The sequence below is a fragment of the Diadema antillarum genome, unplaced genomic scaffold (genome assembly GCF_040938485.1).
Source record: "Diadema antillarum isolate AM-2024a unplaced genomic scaffold, OU_Dant_1.0 seq00000876_RagTag, whole genome shotgun sequence".
Classification (NCBI taxonomy): Eukaryota; Metazoa; Echinodermata; class Echinoidea; order Diadematoida; family Diadematidae; genus Diadema; species Diadema antillarum.
In genome coordinates this window covers 1,302,819-1,325,178 of record NW_027271740.1, presented here as the reverse complement: position 1 = coordinate 1,325,178, position 22,360 = coordinate 1,302,819, and the positions used below count along the sequence as shown (strand labels likewise).

General features: G+C 38.6%; 1 protein-coding gene across 1 annotated transcript in view; it reads right to left on the bottom strand.

The window, feature by feature from the left end:
- Nucleotides 1–22,360, bottom strand: part of LOC139740712 (uncharacterized) — a 141,798-nt gene that overhangs the window by 104,579 nt on the left and 14,859 nt on the right. The window contains exon 3 of the mRNA XM_071651278.1: nt 12,928–13,043. Coding sequence (XP_071507379.1) covers nt 12,928–13,043 — 116 coding nt within the window. The remainder of the gene's footprint in view (nt 1–12,927; nt 13,044–22,360) is intronic.

Below are 22,360 nucleotides of genomic sequence, written 5' to 3'. Positions count from 1 at the left end.
TACAGGTCCTGCCAAAGCGCTCTCTCTCTCTCTCTCTCTCTCTCTACCACATCTTCCGGCTCATCTTCCTTGCTTGCAAGGCTGTTTATATCGTCAGCAAGTAAAGACACACAGGTCTAATTATCCTTGCACCAATATTGACCGTTCCTCCATGGTGTTCCAGAGCATCACTATGATCAGCTGTTTTGTTGCTGTTGTTGTTGTTGTTGTTGTTGTTGTTGCCCCAACAAGGTACAGGAGAGGATGGAAGACAGCTAAAAGGTTTGGTGTGCTCTGACTGTAGTCCAGAAGCAGTCCCTTAGGTTGCTGTCTAAGTGTGTCACAATGTCATTGTTAAACTGACTTGTGATATTCAATAATTGAGGTAATCTTGCACACTACAGTGAAAGCATCTCTGCTTGAGAATTTCCTCCTCCTGCTGGTGAGGAGAGCAGTGGAAGAAGGCTTCTGTCTTTAGAGCAGGGTTAGCAGGCTTCTGTCTTTAGAGCAGTGGTAGAAGGCTTCTGTCTTTAGAGCAGTAGTAGATGGCTTCTGTCTTTAGAGCAGTGGTAGAAGGATTCTGTCTTTAGAGCAGTGGAAGAAGGCTTCTGTCTTTAGAGCAGTGGTAGAAGGCTTCTGTCTTTAGAGCAGTGGAAGAAGGCTTCTGTCTTTAGAGCAGTGGTAGATGGCTTCTGTCTTTAGAGCAGTGGTAGAAGGCGTCTGTCTTTAGAGCAGGGGTAGAAGGCTTCTGTCTTTAGAGCAGTGGAAGAAGGCTTCTGTCTTTAGAGCAGTGGTAGAAGGCTTCTGTCTTTAGAGCAGTGGTAGAAGGCTTCTGTCTTTAGAGCAGGGTTAGAAGGCTTCTGTCTTTAGAGCAGTGGTAGAAGGCTTCTGTCTTTAGAGCAGGGGTAGCAGGCTTCTGTCTTTAGAGCAGGGGAAGAAGGCTTCTGTCTTTAGAGCAGTGGTAGAAGGCTTCTGTCTTTAGAGCAGTGGAAGAAGGCTTCTGTCTTTAGAGCAGTGGTAGAAGGCTTCTGTCTTTAGAGCAGTGGTAGAAGGCTTCTGTCTTTAGAGCAGTGGTAGAAGGCTTCTGTCTTTAGAGCAGCGGTAGAAGGCTTCTGTCTTTAGAGCAGGGGTAGAAGGCTTCTGTCTTTAGAGCAGTGGTAGAAGGCTTCTGTCTTTAGAGCAGTGGAAGAAGGCTTCTTCTTTAGAGCAGTGGTAGAAGGCTTCTGTCTTTAGAGCAGTGGTAGAAGGCTTCTGTCTTTAGAGCAGTGGTAGAAGGCTTCTGTCTTTAGAGCAGCGGTAGAAGGCTTCTGTCTTTAGAGCAGGGGTAGAAGGCTTCTGTCTTTAGAGCAGTGGTAGAAGGCTTCTGTCTTTAGAGCAGTGGAAGAAGGCTTCTGTCTTTAGAGCAGTGGTAGAAGGCTTCTGTCTTTAGAGCAGTGGTAGAAGGCTTCTGTCTTTAGAGCAGGGGTAGAAGGCTTCTGCTTTAGAGCAGGGGTAGAAGGCTTCTGTCTTTAGAGCAGTGGTAGAAGGCTTCTGTCTTTAGAGCAGTGGAAGAAGGCTTCTGTCTTTAGAGCAGTGGTAGAAGGCTTCTGTCTTTAGAGCAGTGGTAGAAGGCTTCTGTCTTTAGAGCAGTGGTAGAAGGCTTCTGTCTTTAGAGCAGCGGTAGAAGGCTTCTGTCTTTAGAGCAGGGGTAGAAGGCTTCTGTCTTTAGAGCAGTGGTAGAAGGCTTCTGTCTTTAGAGCAGTGGTAGAAGACTTCTGTCTTTAGAGCAGTGGAAGAAGGCTTCTGTCTTTAGAGCAGTGGTAGAAGGCTTCTGTCTTTAGAGCAGTGGTAGAAGGCTTCTGTCTTTAGAGCAGGGGTAGAAGGCTTCTGTCTTTAGAGCAGTGGTAGAATGCTTCTGTCTTTAGAGCAGTGGTAGAAGGCTTCTGTCTTTAGAGCAGGGGTAGAAGGCTTCTGTCTTTAGAGCAGTGGAAGAAGGCTTCTGTCTTTAGAGCAGTGGTAGAAGGCTTCTGTCTTTAGAGCAGTGGTAGAAGGCTTCTGTCTTTAGAGCAGTGGTAAAAGGCTTCTGTCTTTAGAGCAGTGGTAGAAGGCTTCTGTCTTTCACGAAAACTCAAGCTTCCCTTGAAGGTAAAGATCATCAACAGCTGACCCCGTCACACCCTTGAATGTTAAATCTATCAAATGTTTTGACTGAAACAGGATGGTCCTAAGGGACTATTCAACATGTCAAAAATTGGATTGACAGCCAAGTTTGGGTGGGTGAACTTCTAAATAAGCAATTTTGTCTGTAGTTCTTTCCATGTAACATGTATGAAAAGATCAAAGACAAATCGATTTTGATCAAGAGTTAAATGTGGCATCAGGTCAAAACTTTAAGAGATCTTCCAAGGACATATGCCAGAGAGACACTGATTTGTATTGTCACAGGACAACACATTTTTAACAGAATCAAGTAGTTTCTTGATAATTATAATGACAATTTATATTGTTACAACTCCACTAGTCAGGTTCTGCTGGCAAAGCAAAAATAAACAAATGAACAAAAAATAACAAACAAAAATGAAACAGTTCAGATTTAACAGACAAGATACTTCAAATTTACTGAGAAGTTCATTGGAAAGCAATAATAATCCTGCATTTTCAAAGGCCCTATCCCACCAAGGTACGTTTGAATTTTTAGTTCTTGAACTTAAAAACCAATAAAACTATAAAATGGGACTCACAGTACCAATGAAGTTCAGTGGAGATTGAGTTCTGATAAGAATAAACATTTTCCTCATTAATATTTTTCTCACCATTTTGCAGAAATCATGAAAACCTGTCAATTCCATCATCCTAAAGTCCACAATGAATCATTGAGTATAGGCCTGTTCATCCAGTAAGTTTCCAAGGTTTTAAACGTTTCACCTTGGTATGAACTGTGACAAATCCTTGGTCTTGGAGGTTACCTTTGACAAGCACTGGTTCCAGTCAAGTCAATTTAGTCTTCCTGGTATTACTTTCAAGCCCAGGGGTATATTTTAATGACCTCCTCAATTGATCTCCCTAGCCACTTTCATCTGCAGAAAACTGGAGTCTTGTAGAACTCCCTAGTCTCATTCTGCAGACCTTCATCTATTTGTTACTCTTGGAAACTGACTCTTTGGTCAGGGGTAAACTTTTGACAGCTCCAATGGTCAACTGAAGATCTGTCAATCAGATACGATTCTACTTACTCTTACAACAGCATGCGAGCACACACACACACACACACACACACACACACATACATACATACATAATATATAGATGTGCACTCAAGGTGGATGTTATTTAACACTTTTACATGAATGCAAAACAACTGCTTTATTAATTTGGTAAAACAGATTCAACAGCCAAGTCCACAAGTTTGTTTGCATAATAATTTGAAGACTTTTCAATTGTGTGAAATACAGCCCCATCAATGACATCAAAGAATTGTCCATCACTGAAAACAAAGTCCCCTATCTTTTGCATGTACTGAACATACATTCATTCACAGTAAGCCAAAAGCTGTGGAGTACAAAATAGATTGATGCCTAGATACGCAACATACGCTTTATTTAGCACAGGCGTCATGTGACCCCACACTATCAAGTCTTGTGGACTGCCATGTGTACAAAACAAGATATTACCAAATTTATTCATCTAACTCTTTATTGATGTCTTTGCTTATGACGAAATTTTTCTTTTTTTAAAGAGTCACTGAAATCACTAATAGTCTCATGGTATTCCCTGAAATACTGTTAGCAGTCTGATTTTCACAACAGATAGATATACTGAGTATTAATTAGAGTTACCACTGATTGCAAAGATTTTTATCATTTGATTATAATAATTGTATTATTATCATTTTTGATATATTATTTCGTTGTCATTTTAAAAATGTGCACCATTTGCAAAGCAAATATTAGCATCGAATATACGAGGGCAATTACTGACATCAATATAAAGAAAGGACAATTTGCAGAGACTCTAATCATAATGTAACATGCTATATGAATAGAATGTAGTAGTAGTAGTAGTAGTAGTAGTAAGAGTAGTTGACTGAGAGGATTCATAATCACAGCTATCATTGATATTATTATTATATCATCAAGCATTTTCCATTATTTTCTCATATCCCTGCTTGAAATATGATTAAAAAAATATTGTCTTCTAAGAATGGCATGTTAGCCATCTTTCTCCCCCACCCTCCTCATCTCCCCCCCCCCCCCTCTCTCTCTCTCTCTCTCTCTCTTAACTCATTCTTCAGCTAAAAGCTTTTCAAATATCCAATAACCCCGTAAAATCCAATTAATCTCTAATACAGATCAATACCCATTTATTACACAGAGTCACAATATCACAGCTCTCGTATTCTTTAAATCTCTGCTAAGAAGATTAGGATCCACCACAGACTCTGAAGATATTTGGGTGGATCTTTAAGAACTCAATTGTAAGGATATGGACTCTTTGGTCATTGAGACAAAACATCATTTCTGGTGTAAGTGGTCACATCCACAGAGAAAATAGGCAGCATTCTGTGCTCAGTTTCTTTAATTATCAACCTTACTCCTAAAATCCCTAAGCAATCTTAATCTGGATGGTGCCAGACACTTTCACGGTAACCCAACATCAGCTGAACTAAATACACTCTAAAAAAAGTGCACAGAAATAGGCTTATTGCCTGCAGGACTCTAAGAAACCATGATGCAAATCAGCATTTACCATTTCCTTAATGAGCACTTACTGCTTAAAGATACATTTAGAATAGTATCTAAAGTCCTGTTCACACCTTAAATAAACTTTGTAATCAATGACTATACCCACTAAAAATTCTCACCTTCTTTCACAATGAATTCCTAAACAAACACTGTGGCAAATACTTCAAAATCTAATCAGAAGTCCTTTTTGGTCTTGCAGTAATTCTGTCCCATTGTCTACGCTATTTGTCGGTGATAAAATGTTCTTTACGTTACAATGACTGCTTAAAGAATGGGATCTTGGCATGGCCCCCTCTAGTTCACCATGTCATATAATTCAAGTCTTTGTATTTATATGGCTGCAAAAGCTATGCAGATCTGTAGCTTCACCACTTTTGTTGAGGAATGTCAAGTACAAATAGAATTTGAGTGACATTTGACAAGCATTACCAAGTCTTGGTGGGAAAGGATAGAAAACTTCAGTCAAGCTTAAAATTCATCTTGCCTTGAATGCTGCAATTAAAGTAGTCATGGAGGAATGGTAACGTTACATCCCTGAAGTACAGGACAACACTATTCACTCATAATACTCCATGCTTGTAAGCAAGTGTTCTGGAACTGACTATACTATCATGCATTGATTGTCATAGTTTACTTTTCACACACAATTTGGACAGGAATTCAAATATTTTAATGTCACACTTCATCAGAGTCACTCCTTCTCATGTAACTGAAGAAGATTAAATATTTGCACAGTAATTTCTGACAGTGTGAATATCCTCTGTTCATAATGAGAGATCTATTTGAGTTGTCATTTGTGAAGATATTGACAGTTTTGAACAATTTGTCAGTCATCCTGGCATGGAAAAAAAAAACAGCATCACCATATTTCCAGAAATATGATAATGCTCTCATGAAATCATGGGATATATTACGGTGAACCTATATATGCCAAATATTTCATGAGTTTTTATTTTCGCAAATTTCGTGAGTAAGGTGCTATTCATGAAATTAAAGACACGCGAAAATATTGACTCTGATCCTGATGTGGATGTGACGTACCCGTGTACACTTCTCCGTTCAGTACAGGACTCCACGATCGCGAATTTAACCACTCGCAAAATCATCAGGTATTCCCAATTCACAAAAATTTAGACTCCCGAAATATATAGCAAATACAGTACTCTGAACGAATGACAACTGTTCCACAAGTTTGCATGTCTTTGAAGTTTAAGTCATGAGTGTGTTATAGCTGCAAAGTTAGCCATTATCCTTCCACTCCACATGATTTCAGTGCATGCATATTTGGGTGATGTTCATTCTTCCAAAGTTTAGTCATTCTGAAAATGAAATAAAGTACATTATTCCAAAACACATATATTCCATAACCCTAGAGGTTCATTAAAATAAAAATGAAAAATGGTTCATTAATCCAAACATTTGTGATGCTATTCCAAAGGTTTGTTATTCAAAAGATTTGTAAATATTTTCTGATAGTAAAATCATTTTCATCATTCCTAAGGTTGTGTTATTCTGAAGGTTTGTTGATCCAAAAATGAAATAAGGTTCATTAATCCACAAATGTACAAAAGAAGCATAAACTAACAAATCTGTAGAATTATGAATTTTTTATTTCGTTTTCTGATTTAAGCACCTTTTGAATAATGAACTTTTGGAATAACAAACCTTTGAAATAACAAACTGTTATACACATGCTCAGCATCTGAATGCTCTTATTCAGAGATCTACAGTCCTGGTAGTGTTAGAACCAGCTGGTAATACTTAACCCATTGAGGAGTATTGAGGACAGGCTAATTTTGCTAGAACATGCATTTCCCGTTGACACTTGCCCGAGTTTACTCGACACTCGTCCTCAAGGGATTAATAACCTAGTTCATTTTTCTTGTTCATACAGATATCATACTGGACAATAGAGAAATGAGGAGACTGAAGAATAGATCCTGGTAAGGTACAATGGATCACACTTTTGATACATGAACCCTTTTAGTCCTTGTAACAAAACATTTCGAAACATATTTTCAGAGATGATAAATGAAACAGCAAAGTTTGGATGTAAAGCAACTGCTTACACGTAGTATGTCTCATTTTACAATGCCCTTCTCCTGAAAGCTAGTCTATTCTCTTCTCTGGGAATGGAGAAAAGAAGTAGACATACTGAACAATTGACACTTTTTTAGCAAAAAGACATGCAACCCATATTTCAGGTCCTCTGTGTTGAGTTCATGAAGTTTGGGTTGTCATGGTCGACAGAAAAAAATTTGAGAGCTAGAAATCTTATGATCTACACAGGAATAGAACATCTACCTAAGATGTCTCTGAAACCTTTCATCCATGGAAATACAATCAAAACCAAAAGAATTTCAGGGAGTCCATGAGCAGAGAAACTGATGGAGCTACGGAAAGGTTTAAAATCATGTTCATCCAACTGAATTCAGCTGCATCCAGTGAATGGTATTTCATGTCTGGCTAAACACTATGTGAAGCATCTGAAAATATGTAGCATTTCATCTGGAACGATGAATATTGAAAATGTCCCCAACTTTTCTTGTCAAACTGACTTCAAGTACTTAGTCCACAAAATATCTTTTCCAAGTAGACTTCTAGCTTCTTCTAATTTCCCCATCTCGGAAGAATCTGATTTATGATATAAATTTTATTAAACAACCATTTATTAAATCTGTCATAGATTCAATGCATAAGGCTAATTGCAAGCTACTTTATGAGCCCATTAATTTCTCAAACTCCACAAAAGAGCTTCCTAAACTAGAAAAGCACTCTGAGAGCGCAGACCTATGTCAAGTATGCAGCTCATTTCCACCACTAATCTTGTTCTACCATAAAGATATCAGTGATTTCAACCTATACGTACAATGTACTTTATAGCATTGTGTGCTGAAAGTCGCCCGATTTCCCAAACCAAACTGTCATATATCAGGGAGACACACATTATGACGGTCTTAATGACGGTCTTAATGACGGTCATAACGGTCTTTGCAGACTGAAGGAACATACATATAGCTCTCTTGCAATTTCTTGCAAATGTCCTAACAATATAACTTGATGAAAACATCATATCAAATGGCTGGTAATCATATTTGAGAGGCTTTGCATATCACATCTTGCAAATCTATCATTTTGGATATAAGACATTTCAAAGTATTCCATAGAGCATATATCTACGCAAATATACAGAATATATCTGACTGTCACTGGGGCTGGAAGTTTTAACATGCTTTTCATAGTTCAAAAATGTGGAAAAGTACCCATCTTGCATTGATTATGTTGTTGGAAAAAGCAACCCGATTGCTATTTACCATGATGAAGCTCATTCAACAGTGCATAAAGATTTCCCAAGATCCACATAAGGAAATCTAAATTATTCACAGCTCTACCAAAATTTGACGAGGCATTCTCAAGTGGAAGATGAAAATGTACAATAAGGGCCCAATTTTTTCAAGATTCCTTAATTTGGGGGAATTGGGGCCCCCTGGGGCCCTCTGGGTGGGGCATGGTGCCCAGTTTGATAAATTGAGATCCTGACCACCTAGGGATGCTACCTGCCAAGTTTGACAAAAATCCATCATGAGGTTTTCAGGAAGAAGATGAAAATGTACAATTCAGGCCTCCATTTGGACCCTTCCAACCACCCCCCCCCCCCACCCCCAAGAGGGGCACCTCTGGATCTCCTATGAACAAACTTGAAACTACAGTCATTACTGTACTCACTCATAGTATTATCTCAGCTCTATAACTTCTGATTCTAGAGAAGATTTTTAAAGATTCCTTCATTTGGGGGGTTTGGGCCCCCTGGGGGCCCCCTGGGCGGGGCATGGTGCCCATTTTAACAAATTGAGATCCTAACCCCCTAGGGATGCTACCTGCCAAGTTTGGTGAAAATGGGTCATGGGGTTCTCAAGAAGAAGATAAAAATGTACAATTTAGGCCCCATTAGGACCCCTCCTCACCCCCACCCCCACCCCCCCCCCCCCCCTGGGTCCAAAGGGGGGCACCCCTGATTCTGCCATGAACAAACTTGAAACTACAGTCATCAATGTGCTAACTCATAGTATTAACCTAGCTCTATCACTTCTGGTTCTAGAGAAGAAGATTTTTGCGGATTCCTTAATTTTGGGGGGTTTGGGCCCCCTGGGGGCCCCCTGGGTGGGTCATGGTGCCCATTTTAACAAATGGAGTTCCTAACCCCCTAGGGATGCTACCTGCCAAGTTTGGTGAAAATGGGTCATGGAGTTCTCAAGAAGAAGATGAAAATGTACAATTTAGGCCCCATTAGAACCCTTCCCCACCCCCCTCCCCTGGGTCCCAAGGGGGGCACCCCTGATTCTGCCATGAACAAACTTGAAACTACAGTCATCAATGTACTAACTCATATTATTAACTTAGCTCTATCACTTCTGGTTCTAGAGAAGAAGATTTTTACAGATTCCTTAATTTTTGGGGGTTTGGGCCCCCCTGGGGGCCCCCTGGGTGGGGCATGGTGCCCATTTTAACAAATTGAGTTCCTAACCCCCTAGGGATGCTACCTGCCAAGTTTGATGAAAATCGGTCTTGGGGTTCTCAAGAAGAAGATAAAAATGTACAATTTAGGCCCCATTAGGACCCCTCCTCACCCCCCCCCCCCCCCCCTGGGTCCAAAGGGGGGCACCCCTGATTCTGCCATGAACAAACTTGAAACTACAGTCATCAATGTGCTAACTCATAGTATTAACCTAGCTCTATCACTTCTGGTTCTAGAGAAGAAGATTTTTGCGGATTCCTTAATTTTGGGGGGTTTGGGCCCCCTGGGGGCCCCCTGGGTGGGTCATGGTGCCCATTTTAACAAATGGAGTTCCTAACCCCCTAGGGATGCTACTTGCCAAGTTTGGTGAAAATGGGTCATGGAGTTCTCAAGAAGAAGATGAAAATGTACAATTTAGGCCCCATTAGAACCCTTCCCCACCCCCCTCCCCTGGGTCCCAAGGGGGGCACCCCTGACTCTGCCATGAACAAACTTGAAACTACAGTCATCAATGTACTAACTCATATTATTAACTTAGCTCTATCACTTCTGGTTCTAGAGAAGAAGATTTTTACAGATTCCTTAATTTTGGGGGGTTTGGGCCCCCCTGGGGGCCCCCTGGGTGGGGCATGGTGCCCATTTTAACAAATTGAGTTCCTAACCCCCTAGGGATGCTACCTGCCAAGTTTGATGAAAATCGGTCTTGGGGTTTTCAAGAAGAAGATGAAAATGTAAAAAGTTTACGCACGACGCACGACGGACGACGCACGACGGACGACGGACGACGGACGACGGACGACGGACGACGGACGACGCACGACGCACGACGGACGCCGGACGAAGGGCGATCGCAATAGCTCACTTGAGCCTTTGGCTCAGGTGAGCTAAAAAGCTATCAAATACCATGTTAACCCATTGTCACCATTTTTGTTGGCGAGATACCACAGTGATGTAGATACCGTGGTATTTTAGTTGGTACCATTATTAAAGAAATATCAGAGCATTTCTGGCCCAAAAGTGCACCTCTTTGAGGTTAGCACTGCGTATAATTACGTATGTCTCCTAAGGGGAGAAGACAGGTCAATGCGTCAGGTCATGTGAAAACTACAACGCAGAGTGGTGGGTGGTATGATCTACAAATCAAAACTTACATGCATATTTTGCAAAAAGATTTAATTGTCATTCTAAATACCACAGTATTCTGGTGATATTTTGTGGACTATCTGCATTCACATTATATTCACGGGAAATAATGGAGTATTCAAATACCAAGGTACATGTATTTCAAGGTAAATGTGAATGGATCCATTAATTGATATTTTCCTTGCGAGAGAAGCTAACACCACAAAATCAAAGATAGTTTACCTACTTCTAATCAGCTACATTGAGTTTCAGATTAAATATTTGCGTAAGTCTTTAACTCGTGTGTCTTTTCTTCCCAAAACACTTCATGCTGTACAGTGACTTTAAGATCATTAAAAATTATCAAATCACTCTCAAAATTACTGAAGTAGAAAACTTCTAAATGGTTACTGCTTCTTCGACAGCATAATTTTTTTTCCGGAAATTTGGACTTACTTTCTAATCTTTATAAGTATTTTATATCAGTTCACACAGCACTTCATCGGCTATCTATTACATGTAAATATTTTCCTTGAGCTGCCACCATCTTGGTCGTAATCAGTCCATCCTTGAGGTATGTTTACACATTGTCCCAGTGATTTGTTTGGAATCAGTCTAAGTCAATGAAGCCAAGTCGGGTAGAATCTTCATTAAGTCTCTTCTTGATAATACCAGTGTGGGAGGTTGCATTCCAATATGCACATGTGAATGACAGTGTCAGAAATTACACCCCCACAAACCATGCCCTCTCTCACTAACCTTTTTTTTTTTAACTCCCACACATACTTGACAGGAAAAAAAAATATATATATATCTAGTGATAGTATCCCCGACAACTGCAGACTCCCACATATAGCTAACTATATAATTCATCACTTGAATTCCAATATAGAACCAGGAACTCTTCCTCTCACTCCCACACAATCAATACTGTAAACTGTTTCCAATTGCACCCAATCTGGAACCATGACCCTACCTCACTCTCCATAACACACCTAAATTAGTTTTCTTTCCCTGCTACTAGTATATGCTTTTTGCAAGTTGAAACTTTCAAAGCAATTCTCACTATCATCTTTGTGTCTGTGTGCAGTTCTAGTTATTTTTGGTCCTTAGTTCATTACTTTTCCTTTTTGACTTTGTGCTGATGTGGAGCCCCCAAAACATAACATAATAATTGTACTATTCCTGGTCTTTCAAATTCTGCCAAATTCACTGAGACCAAATAGTATAGATACTATGCATAACCACTTGATCTTTCACTCTGGCACAACCATCCTGTCATACACACAACACAAAGACAATGCATCCTCTTGAAGTTTAAATTATGGCTGAGTTTAGCAGTGAATGTTTTTCATGCCACAAACATGTTTATCAAGTCATTCACAACATTTTCTTCAGTTATGAACAGAAAGACCCAAACTCACTCTGAGCATGCTGAGATGGATTTGAAGCATATCATACAAGTTCATACATTTCAATATCACACTATCATTACTATTAGTTGGAAAGCATTGGGGCAAACCACTCAATCAGCTGAAGTTTTGTCTGTCAAATGAAACAGGAAATCCAGCTGCCTGAAAATGTATAACAATGTGAATCAACATCCTGATAAGTGTCAAAGTGTATTTTAAAAGCAGGTATTTGATAAACCATCAAATATTCCACAAAGTATCATAACCAGAGGTATCATAACTACATATGCCTAGGCAAGGAGGTGTCCTTGGCCTAGGTAGATATTACTTCTGATATGCTGTATTTTTGCCTTTCTCTAGTATGACAGTATCCTTAATCATATACATGTACTTTAAATCTATTTGAAGCAGGATTGTGGTGAGCAGAAATTTAAAAAAGACATAAAAAGTGCCCTATTTCCCTTTTTATTTCAAAAGATCAGATGTTCTTTCACATGACCCAGCCTATATAAACCGATGGAGAAGTAACCCTGGAAGTGTGTCTGATCAGAGCAGGGTTCACTGAAAGTTGAACAGAACTTTTTACCTCACTACTTGCTTTCCAGTGACAGCTCTCTTCTCAAGCCACTGTACTGTGGGCTTGGATATTACACCAGGGCACGCTGACAAGGATTTGGTATTACTGCTTTGTGAGACTCTGAATAGGCTGGAAAGAAAACCAGCACCACAAAAGGGGAAAATGATGTATTACCCACTTCTGTTTGAGATTGTTGCCATTGTTACACCTAAAAGACTTGCAATTGATATCTTTGGTTCAGGGTTACTTCAACAAACAGCAAAAAATCAACTTTTCTTTAATGTCGGCCCTGTTTGATTTATCAGTACATCATCTTAGCTAAAACTGAAAAGAAACCCACAAAAAAGTTGCATACAAGGGACCACAGCTGCATCATATTTGAAGATTAAACTTTATTTTCAGGACAAAAATTAATACCCAGTACCCACATACCAAAGAGAGAGCGGAATGATCACTTGTCAAAAGAACACACATGGCATCATTTATCACCACTATAACCACAAATAGAATCAGTATCTTTGTAAGAAAATGAGATGGAAGGGTGCGAGTCTGTTAAAGAAGAAGAGATGACAGTGGTAAAGGCAAAAAAAGACAACATACCTTGCTAAACAGCGCCTCTCTTGGTAGGACACACCTCCTCCGCAGGACCTTGAGCATACACTCCATACACTCCATTCTCCCCACTCAGACTCGACTTGCCTGGCATAACGCTCATGCTAAGGAGAAAAGAAGAAATTAATAAAGTATATATAAACTACATGTGGACTACAACCTGCTATACACACCAATCACTACCTACAAAGAGAACTGGTTACTTCAGGTTAAGGCCAAGTTATCTACCAAATCAATTTAGTTCCACATATCTGCTTTTGATTTTACGTGAAAAAACAAAGAGCAGCAGCAAGGTTGGACTGCACTCAGAATAATGAGGTGGAATTTAAAGTAAAAGCCAGCCTGTTAAAAAGTCTTCACTGCAAATGAAGAAAATGGCTTCATTTCCATGTTAATTGGTATGTCCCATTTTATGGCAAAGATCGTGGGTTATAATCATCCATGGCACATATGAGCAGACATATAGGCACAAAGTGGCACTTTTTTTCCCATTAACTTTCCTCTTGCCAATTCTGGAGATGGATGAATTTGTATCATTATTCAGAAGACACGATTTAGGAAAGCATACAATCGCTCAAAAGAATGCATAGAAGGCTGTTGGACACAAGTGTTTCTTTTTTTTTATAAACAATGTAGGTATTATACTCTCTTTTAGTTTTGCTTAAAAGGTAGAGGATGAGATTGTAACAATCTCTTCATATTCTGCATATGTTTTGTTTGATAGTACTGCCTTATGGAAAATGGAATTATACTGCATTCTGTTCATATCCTTTCAAAATCAACCATCTTAATTAGAATCATACCTCACTTGGGATAATATCACTTTCATTGAAATTTGAGATCACAAGTTATATTACTGGTGATGAAGCACACACCACTCTTTGCAAACCTTCTTTGAACAAAAAAACCATACAGGCAGATCTGAACCCCTTGGCTGTGCACCAGTGATGACCTCTTCCATTGTTTGTCCACTTCAGGTCAGTATTGATTGAGCTTTCAGCTCTATGCCAGGGCATCACTGGTCTGACACAAATATTTGGCTGACATGAAACCAATATTTACACACCCCAAGAAATGTGACACTGTAGCTTTGTGATAACAAGTATACAGGTTTAGAGCCTAACGGCATAATAGACACATTGGGACAATTGTAATGTCCAAGGATTCTAGGTTTACTTTATGTGGGCTAAGTTTATCCTGAGAAGCATTTGACTAGATGAAACAAAGAGTTGGTGATTAAAAGTACATTTTGAGGCAAGTTCGTTTGTAACAATCAAGAAGAAAGAGAGGCTTATTTTTATTTTCATTTTTTACTTTTCTTTTGGTCATTGTTGTTTCTCTTAAATCTAGTGCATTTTGCATCAGGATGGGAGAAATCCTTCCCCGTTGTAACACACATTGTAATATACAAGTAATGCACTCTACCTTATCTGTGTGTTTGTCCCATCATAATTGAAAGTTGCAAATTAAAAAAAAAAAAGAAATATATACATGTGTGTGTGTGTGTGTGTGTACATATATATATATATATATATATATATATATATATATATATATATATATATATATATATACATACATATATATATATATATATATATATATATATATATATATATATATATATATATAGTATTACATATTGTTGGGAATAGCTGAGCAGTGACAAAATGGTCTACCAAGGAGTTACCAGGTAATTCCTTGGGTCTGCTAAGGAGTAGTAAAGACAAGGGATGGGTTAGGAGGGATAGGGAGGGATAGAGAGAGATAGGGAGGGTAAGAAGGGATAGGGAGGGGTACGTAGGGGTGAAGAGGGGTAGAGAGGGAAAGAGAGTGATAGGGAGGGATAGAGAGGAGTGGGGAGGGATAGAGAGGTAAGGATATGTGGAGACTAGTAATGTGGGCAATTTCTGTGGTTTGACCCTACACTTGACTAAAAGAATAAGACTGCAAGAATTCCCCAGAGGTTAAATTTCTATATTTTTTTTCCACTAAACTTGGATTTTACCCCTTTGTGATGGATGCAGTATATCAAGAAGTCCACTGACCTCATAATTTATACTGCTTTGGCACCTGTTTTCAGCCAAGATCAACATGTTTGCTTCATGATATGGATTGCCTGGGAAAGACCAAACAACTGGTCAGTTCCCAAATTCTTACCATGTGCAGTGAGCATGATAAAGATGACTACTCATGACAGTGAACTCTGTGGATTTCATCTGCAAGTTTGCCAGATCAGCCTGGCATGAGTAACATATGAAATAGGGTAGGATCATTCCTTCTCACTATTGGGAATCACAATCCCAATCACATCTACCCTTAGTTGGCATTAAAGATCCTTTTATAATGGTCTATGAAGTATATTTCACGGCCAAAGAATAACAAGACACCATTGGTTGCATGTCTAGAATAAATTTTAGAGAATGTTTTAGCCCAAACCTTCACACAAATAACACACAAATAAATAGTGAATGCTGAGATGGCAGCAATGTTCAATGACCTTTGAAAGCACCAGGTGAGCTCTGTAGTAAAACATGTGGTGTCATTCTACTTAAGATTTATATATGATACATGAATGTTGATAGACTAAAGAGCCGTTAATGCTTCCCTAAATCTTCCTGCACTTGGTATGAATACCAGCTTAACAGTGATAAAGAAAATGAAGATCCTGAAGATGCAGTTTACTGCAGTGTACCATAATGAGAGGGAAATACAATTTTAATTAGATTCATTATCATTTGTAAATATACTAAGTGGTTACACGTTGGTTTGTGCAATTTGGTTGACTAAGAACTCTGACTGTGGTTATATTGGCACTCTGGTGAGACAGTAGTGAGACATGAGATAAGAATGTCGCTATAGTGTAAACAAGGCAGTGCTTGAATCTCAGTCATGCTCCCAACAATCAAAGTATAGGCCTGAATGAAGTCATAGGCATTGCATAATGGGATAACTACTTATCTGAAGATTGCCTATCATCTTTTTTCCTTTCTAATGATTAGGTCAAATTTCAAAACCTATCAGCTTCCCTGCAAAAAACTGTTGAATGTGTTTTGGGGTGTGATCTTGTCAAGTTAGCATATGTCTATACTGTCAGCAGTCACTGAGTCAGATATACTGAAGAGGACCATGTGAATATGTGATCCTGTCAGTGCATTATCTCACGTAATACACTCATAAAGTAAATGAAGGACAACGACAACATGGTGTCACAGTCCAAGATTCAACATGATAAGCCAAATTGATAAGTGGCTTGTTTCTTAAACAATATAAACAAAAAAAATATGAACATTTCATTGCTTAAAGCCAACACATATCATTAACATGTAAACATGCAGGTATTTTTAACCTCAGCTTTGATTTGTGCTATGTACAGAAATAAGCACCAGCAAGTTTATCAGACATTATTACTAGGACAGTAGCCCCCTCATTTAGGACAGTTATTTTTTTTTCCTCTGCCTGCAACTTTGAGAAGCACATCAGGGGAAGCCTAGCTGGTTTCTTATATTCCTGTATTATGATTCTTCTTGTTTGTTGGTTTGTTTAAGTGTGTTTGTTGTTTTATTATTCACTTGTATTATTCCTTGCAAATGCAAATGATAATCATAATAGTAATAATAATAATAATAATAATAATAATGATAATGATGATAATGATAATAATTATTGTTATTATTATCATATCATTATTATTATTATTATCATTATTATTATTATTATTATTATTATTATCATCATCATCATCATCATCATCATTATTGTGCATAACTAGTTTCATATCCTGAATACTACACATCAAAAGAAAAAAACTTGGCACTGTAGCTATTCAATTAGTTCTATTGTTATTTTCCCTATGTAGTGATTTGAATCAGAGCTTGTACATCTCTGTCATCTCTCAGTAAGATGACTCCACTTCCCTTCCTGGTGGTCCTAGCAACTAACTATGGAGAACACCTTCACTTAATTGGAAGAGCCTGTTATAGAGCGCTAGTTGAAGGAAGAGATGTTGATTGATGCTGTCATTCTTACCTCTTCCTCCTCCTCCTCTACAATATATCGGCATTCAAGCAAACTTCCTAAAATAGTTACAGGAAGCCACCATGATTGGATCTGCCTTTTCTGAACATCACTGCTAGGGTTCTCTGACCCCACAATCATTGAGTACAAAGTAAGCAGTCAGAAATGTTTGGACTCAAACTTTTAGCAATTTTACATTCATTCATGATAAAAGGCGACAAGAATCTTATACCTCGTGGATGTGGTCCCAAAAAAGCCATCATGGCAGGGTTATGAGAATGTAAAATAAAAAGAAGAGTGCATTTTGCTTCTATTGCTAGTCAGTAGCAGATATTAGGGGGAAAAATACAATTCAATATAAAATTCATGTCAAAGCAGCATAAGCTAGCTTTGCCTTTAATCCCAAACCAAGAATCTCACACTGCTGTGATACAGCTTATGACATTTACATGTCTCCCTGTGAAAGGGGCCCAGGTTCTGTGTGCTACATCATTTTCCTTTCCATACGTTTGTGTGTGGAATTTGTGCACATTTGACTCATTGGCAGAGAGTGGGTTAAAGTCCCAGAACAGTGTGCTAAAAGTTACAATCTATTTGACCACTGCCTGCTAAAACAACTTTATACAGTATTAAAAAGAATATCAAGTATAATATATTGTCAGAGTACACCTGAATACTTTTGGCACATTAGTCTAATTTCACTATGTCTCCAGAGTGCAGATATCTACCCCAGAGAAGTTTCTTCTTTGAGTAATGTCCGATATAGGCACTCTGTTAACAGAATGTCAGTGTAAATTTATTGAAGCACTGTAGCCCCCAAAAAGTAACATCATTAAGCAACTCTTATCATCAATGCAAAAGTAGTTGTGTATGGAGGTTGAAAGCTACCTGGTTAACTCCCTTCCTACACAGAGTGAGTTCTGCAGATGAAAGGGAAGTGAGACACAAAAACCCCACTGGGAGAAATTTTACCACATTTCATGGAGTGAAGCCAGAACTGATTCTATGAATCATTTCCTTTTCAAGTCATATCACATGGAAAGCTCCAAATCCTTCAAATCAATATCTGGCTCTTCATAATTTCATTCCACTCATGTACAATGCGGGGCAGACACATAGTGTCTGTATTAATTACACACCATGTGTTCAGGAAAAGATACTAGATAGTAATAGGCTAAAAGAGGACACGAAAATTCCCCCTCCCCCTTCTCATCAACTCATTTCCTCGCCATACTCCCCATTCCTCTCCTTCCCCACCCCTCTCTCTCTCTCCTCTCTCTCTTATTACCCCCAGCTCTCCCATTAATGAATTCATAATGTTCAAAATACTTAATGTTGGTACAATTCACAATTTCATGTTTGTTTGCTATGTGACTCTTTCAGTTATGATGTGCATGAAATGCTCAAAGTATCTTACCTTAGTTTTATCACTTACATCTAAAGTAACTTTTCTGTGCACATTGATGTTTACAAATATCGTCAAATAGTTAGCTGGTATGGCAAAGATGCATTATGTGCGTAGGCAAAGTGCATTTCATGAACTTGACAGTATTCCTAAACAAGAGTAGTTCACAGGAAATAAAAACATTTCCTGCAGGATGTACACATGAAGTGATGGAAGTGATGCCAAGTTCCACTCCATCTTATTTCATGCTACCTACTGCATTAACGACTTAAATAGTAGGCAAGATTAACAAAATTACGCGAGTTATCCTAAATTGGTATGTTTGTAGTACATTAGTAGATTAAAGATCACTTTTGGAAATGAAACTTTGACATGAAACGATTGTACATGATTCGTCAAACACTGAATATTAGAATAGCCAACTGGGGTAGCAGACCCCATACCATGATATATGTTCATTACCTCCGCCAAGGGGGGAGGTTATGTTTTCGTTACTGTTGGTTTGTTCGTTCGTTCGTTTGTCCGTGCACAAAATAACTCAAAAAGTAGTCAACGGATTGGGATGAAATTTGCAGGAAAGGTTGAGAATGACACAAGTACCAAACGATTAACTTTTGGTAGTGATCTGAGAAATTTGGGGGGATTTATGAAGGATTTTTGATATTTTAGCAGGTAGGGTCAATGAACTTGCTAGTTCAGGCTGCACGCATTTGAGGTTTGCATGCACGCACTAAAGTGCATGCTCTAGTTTCTGTTAGGGCGAGGCGCGCCGTGCAGCTGAGGGATTAACAAAGGCTTCTATATTGATGTCTGCACACAATGCAGTCAGAGACTCCAACCCCAAGCACCTTCTGATCTGGAGATTCTCCCGCCTGAAACCCCTAGCAAACGGGAGACTCCAAGTTTATGTGTGCGAAACGTGAAGTTCTAGGGTTATAGATGCTCTCTGGTGCTATCTAAGGCTTAAACATACGATAGCAGTAAGAAATCCTTTCCAACGGGAGACATTGATTAAATCTCAAACGGGTTTTGCAAAAGTGGGTTTTCAGCGGGAGATCTCCCGTCGAAAACGGGAGAGTTGGAGTCTCTGTGCAGTAGATGGGTGGAAATAATAGAAGAACAAGATCAGTGGTGGAAATGAGCTGCATGCTTGGCGGAGGTCTGGGCTCTCAGAGTGCTTTTCTAGTTCAGTATGGAATGTAGGAAAGTCTTTTCACTACGCTACAAACATATTAACCTGTTCCGTACTGAATTCTGAAATGCCCATAAACTTAATACACAGGCCACCGGGTTCCCATACGCAACTGGTTAAAGGCACTTGTCCTTTCAATGCATACCACCTTCCCCTGACTCAACCTCTCCTCCATGTAATAAAGATGTCATCTGGTTCCCACATGTGGATGACTTGTGATGTACCCAGATTCAGGGTAGACACTACCAACTCCACATCCATAGGGACTATAGCTGTAGACCAGGTCAGACCCTACTTCACTCCCTCGTCTGTTTGCTTGGTCATATACAATATGGGACACACATTTGTGTCTTAGTTCAGGCCTTTACAGTGCTTGATTTCTGAATCAAAGATTTTGCGCCAAGTCAAACAATGTTACATAAATTCAAATGTTATTGAGAAAGTAAACTCCTAGGGAGTTTAAGGAAATGATCAAACAAAGTCAAGGAGTTTGGATACCTCTCATTTGATTGCGACTGCACGGCTTTCAATAGGACATTCCAATCATTAAAACATAATAAGAGTTGCATACTCACACTGTCAACACAGGATGAGCATAGCTGAGTCATGTGAGACATGATGAACCCTGTTTAACTTGCTGATGTTAGCAAATTCAATATTTTTTTTTACTTTTCATCATGGCAAAGTAGCCATAGAGCTTTTAACATGGATCATTAATTTCCTTGCAAAGATGTTTTATATCTTTCAATTACACAAACATCTTTGGCTATGTTGGGGTTGACTTCATATATCACTCATTTTCAGTAAAATGCCATGACAAGAAAACAAGTACAACACATACAGACAGACAGACAGACAGATATACAAAATGAGACAAACATGTTTGGTACAATCACTACACAGAGTCAGGACTTCATTGGGTGCCCTGCCTAAAGCTCTAGATGTAAATCAATATGTTATTATGAATGTCTCTTTATTCAGTGATGTGTTCATATAGCAGCTGGATCTCAAAGGAAAAAAATTCTTTTTGTGAACCTGGATTTGTCACTATTTTCAATTTGCACAGTCTCTTTTTTTCTCTGTCACATTAGAGAATCCTGCTTTTTCACACATCAAATTTTAGATGCTAATGGTAACCTTGGAAACTTCAACATTGATTTCTGCCCAAAGGTTAATAGTGGTATGCCAATGAGGACATGCTATCTCATAAATCACAATCACTACATAACTGTCCATGTTTGGGATTGATGCTTTGATAGAAAGACACCGAGAGATTTGGTAACGACATGACAAGTAGAGGCAGACTGAAGTCATTCACAAGTGGAATTCATAGAAAATATTTTGTAGAGACAGCATTCCATCATGTACATGTGCCATTGAACCATCACAAAGCTATCAAAGGAGAAAAAAATCACTTATTCACCTCACTGACCTAAATTAATGCTAACATTCTCAAATTATCACCAGAGTAGAAGAATGGTGATGGGCCTACATTCAAACAACCTCTAAAAGCAGTACATTCTACAAGGTCTCCACTGGAGAATCCTGTCTGCTGGAGTCAAACCTGTCTGGAGATAGCAATCATCTCTCATGTTTGGTATCACTCTTTGGCACTATCATTCCTTGTTACCATTCATCTTTGTTTCGTTCATCTTTGTTATAATTCATTTTGTTATCACTACTCATTGTTAGTGTCACACATCTTTGTTACAACTCATCTTTAGTGTCACTCATCTTTGTCTCCACTCATCTTTAGTATCACACCTCTTTCTTACCACTCATCTTCGTTATCACTAATATCTAGCGTCACTTAGTGTCACTCATCTTTGTTACCTTAAGTGTCACTCATCTTTAGTGTTATTTATCTTTGTTACCATTCATCCTTAGCTTAGTGTCACTCATCTTATATGTAGGGCCTATCACTCATTTTGGTACCACCCATCTTTGGTGCTAACCATCTTTGGTACCATCCAACTTTGGTACCACCTACATATCTTTGGTGTCACCTAACTTTGGTACATGATGATATCTCAAGAGAGACTGGCCTTTGATGTAGAAGGCTAGTTTGTCCATAAATGGACAACTTTATGGCCATGTCCACATAAAATCCAGGGTGAGCAGACTGCAAATAAAATGGCAGACAAACATAATTCTTTAAGGAAACCAAAGCCAAATATTAATGTGGATTGAGTGAAAGCAGCAATATAAGTAGAAAGCATATGAATACAGACAACATGCATGAACACAGTGAAAGTTTAGGAAAATCATACTATCCATTCAAAACTTCATGAATTTTCAAAGTTTTGGTGCCGCCATGTAGCTGGATAAGGAGACTACTACACTTCATGACATCATTATGCCAACAATATAAAGAAAATGATTAAGGAGAATTCCACAAAATTTAACTTTTCATGTAAATTATACATTCCACTGACTTGCTACTGACATATGTTAAGGGTAATATTCTTCTTCCTGCTTTTTGAATGAGGTAAGTCAAGTGCTCTTTCATGAAGCTTTAAAGTGAAAATATGTTGAATGATCTTCATATTTTCTTTATACCGTTGTCCATAATAATGTCATGAAGTGTAGTAGTCTCCTTATCCAGCGATGATGGCACCAAAACTTTAAAAAATACATCACTTTTTATTCAACTGTCTGATTTTCCTCAAACTTTCACCTATGTGTTCTACTTATATAGCAGCTTTTACTCAATCCACATTGTAATTCATGCTTTGGTTTCATTTTATTGCCACAGATTTACAAGAGAAAACACAAAAATTGGAGGAGCCTTTGTAGAGAAACTTGTC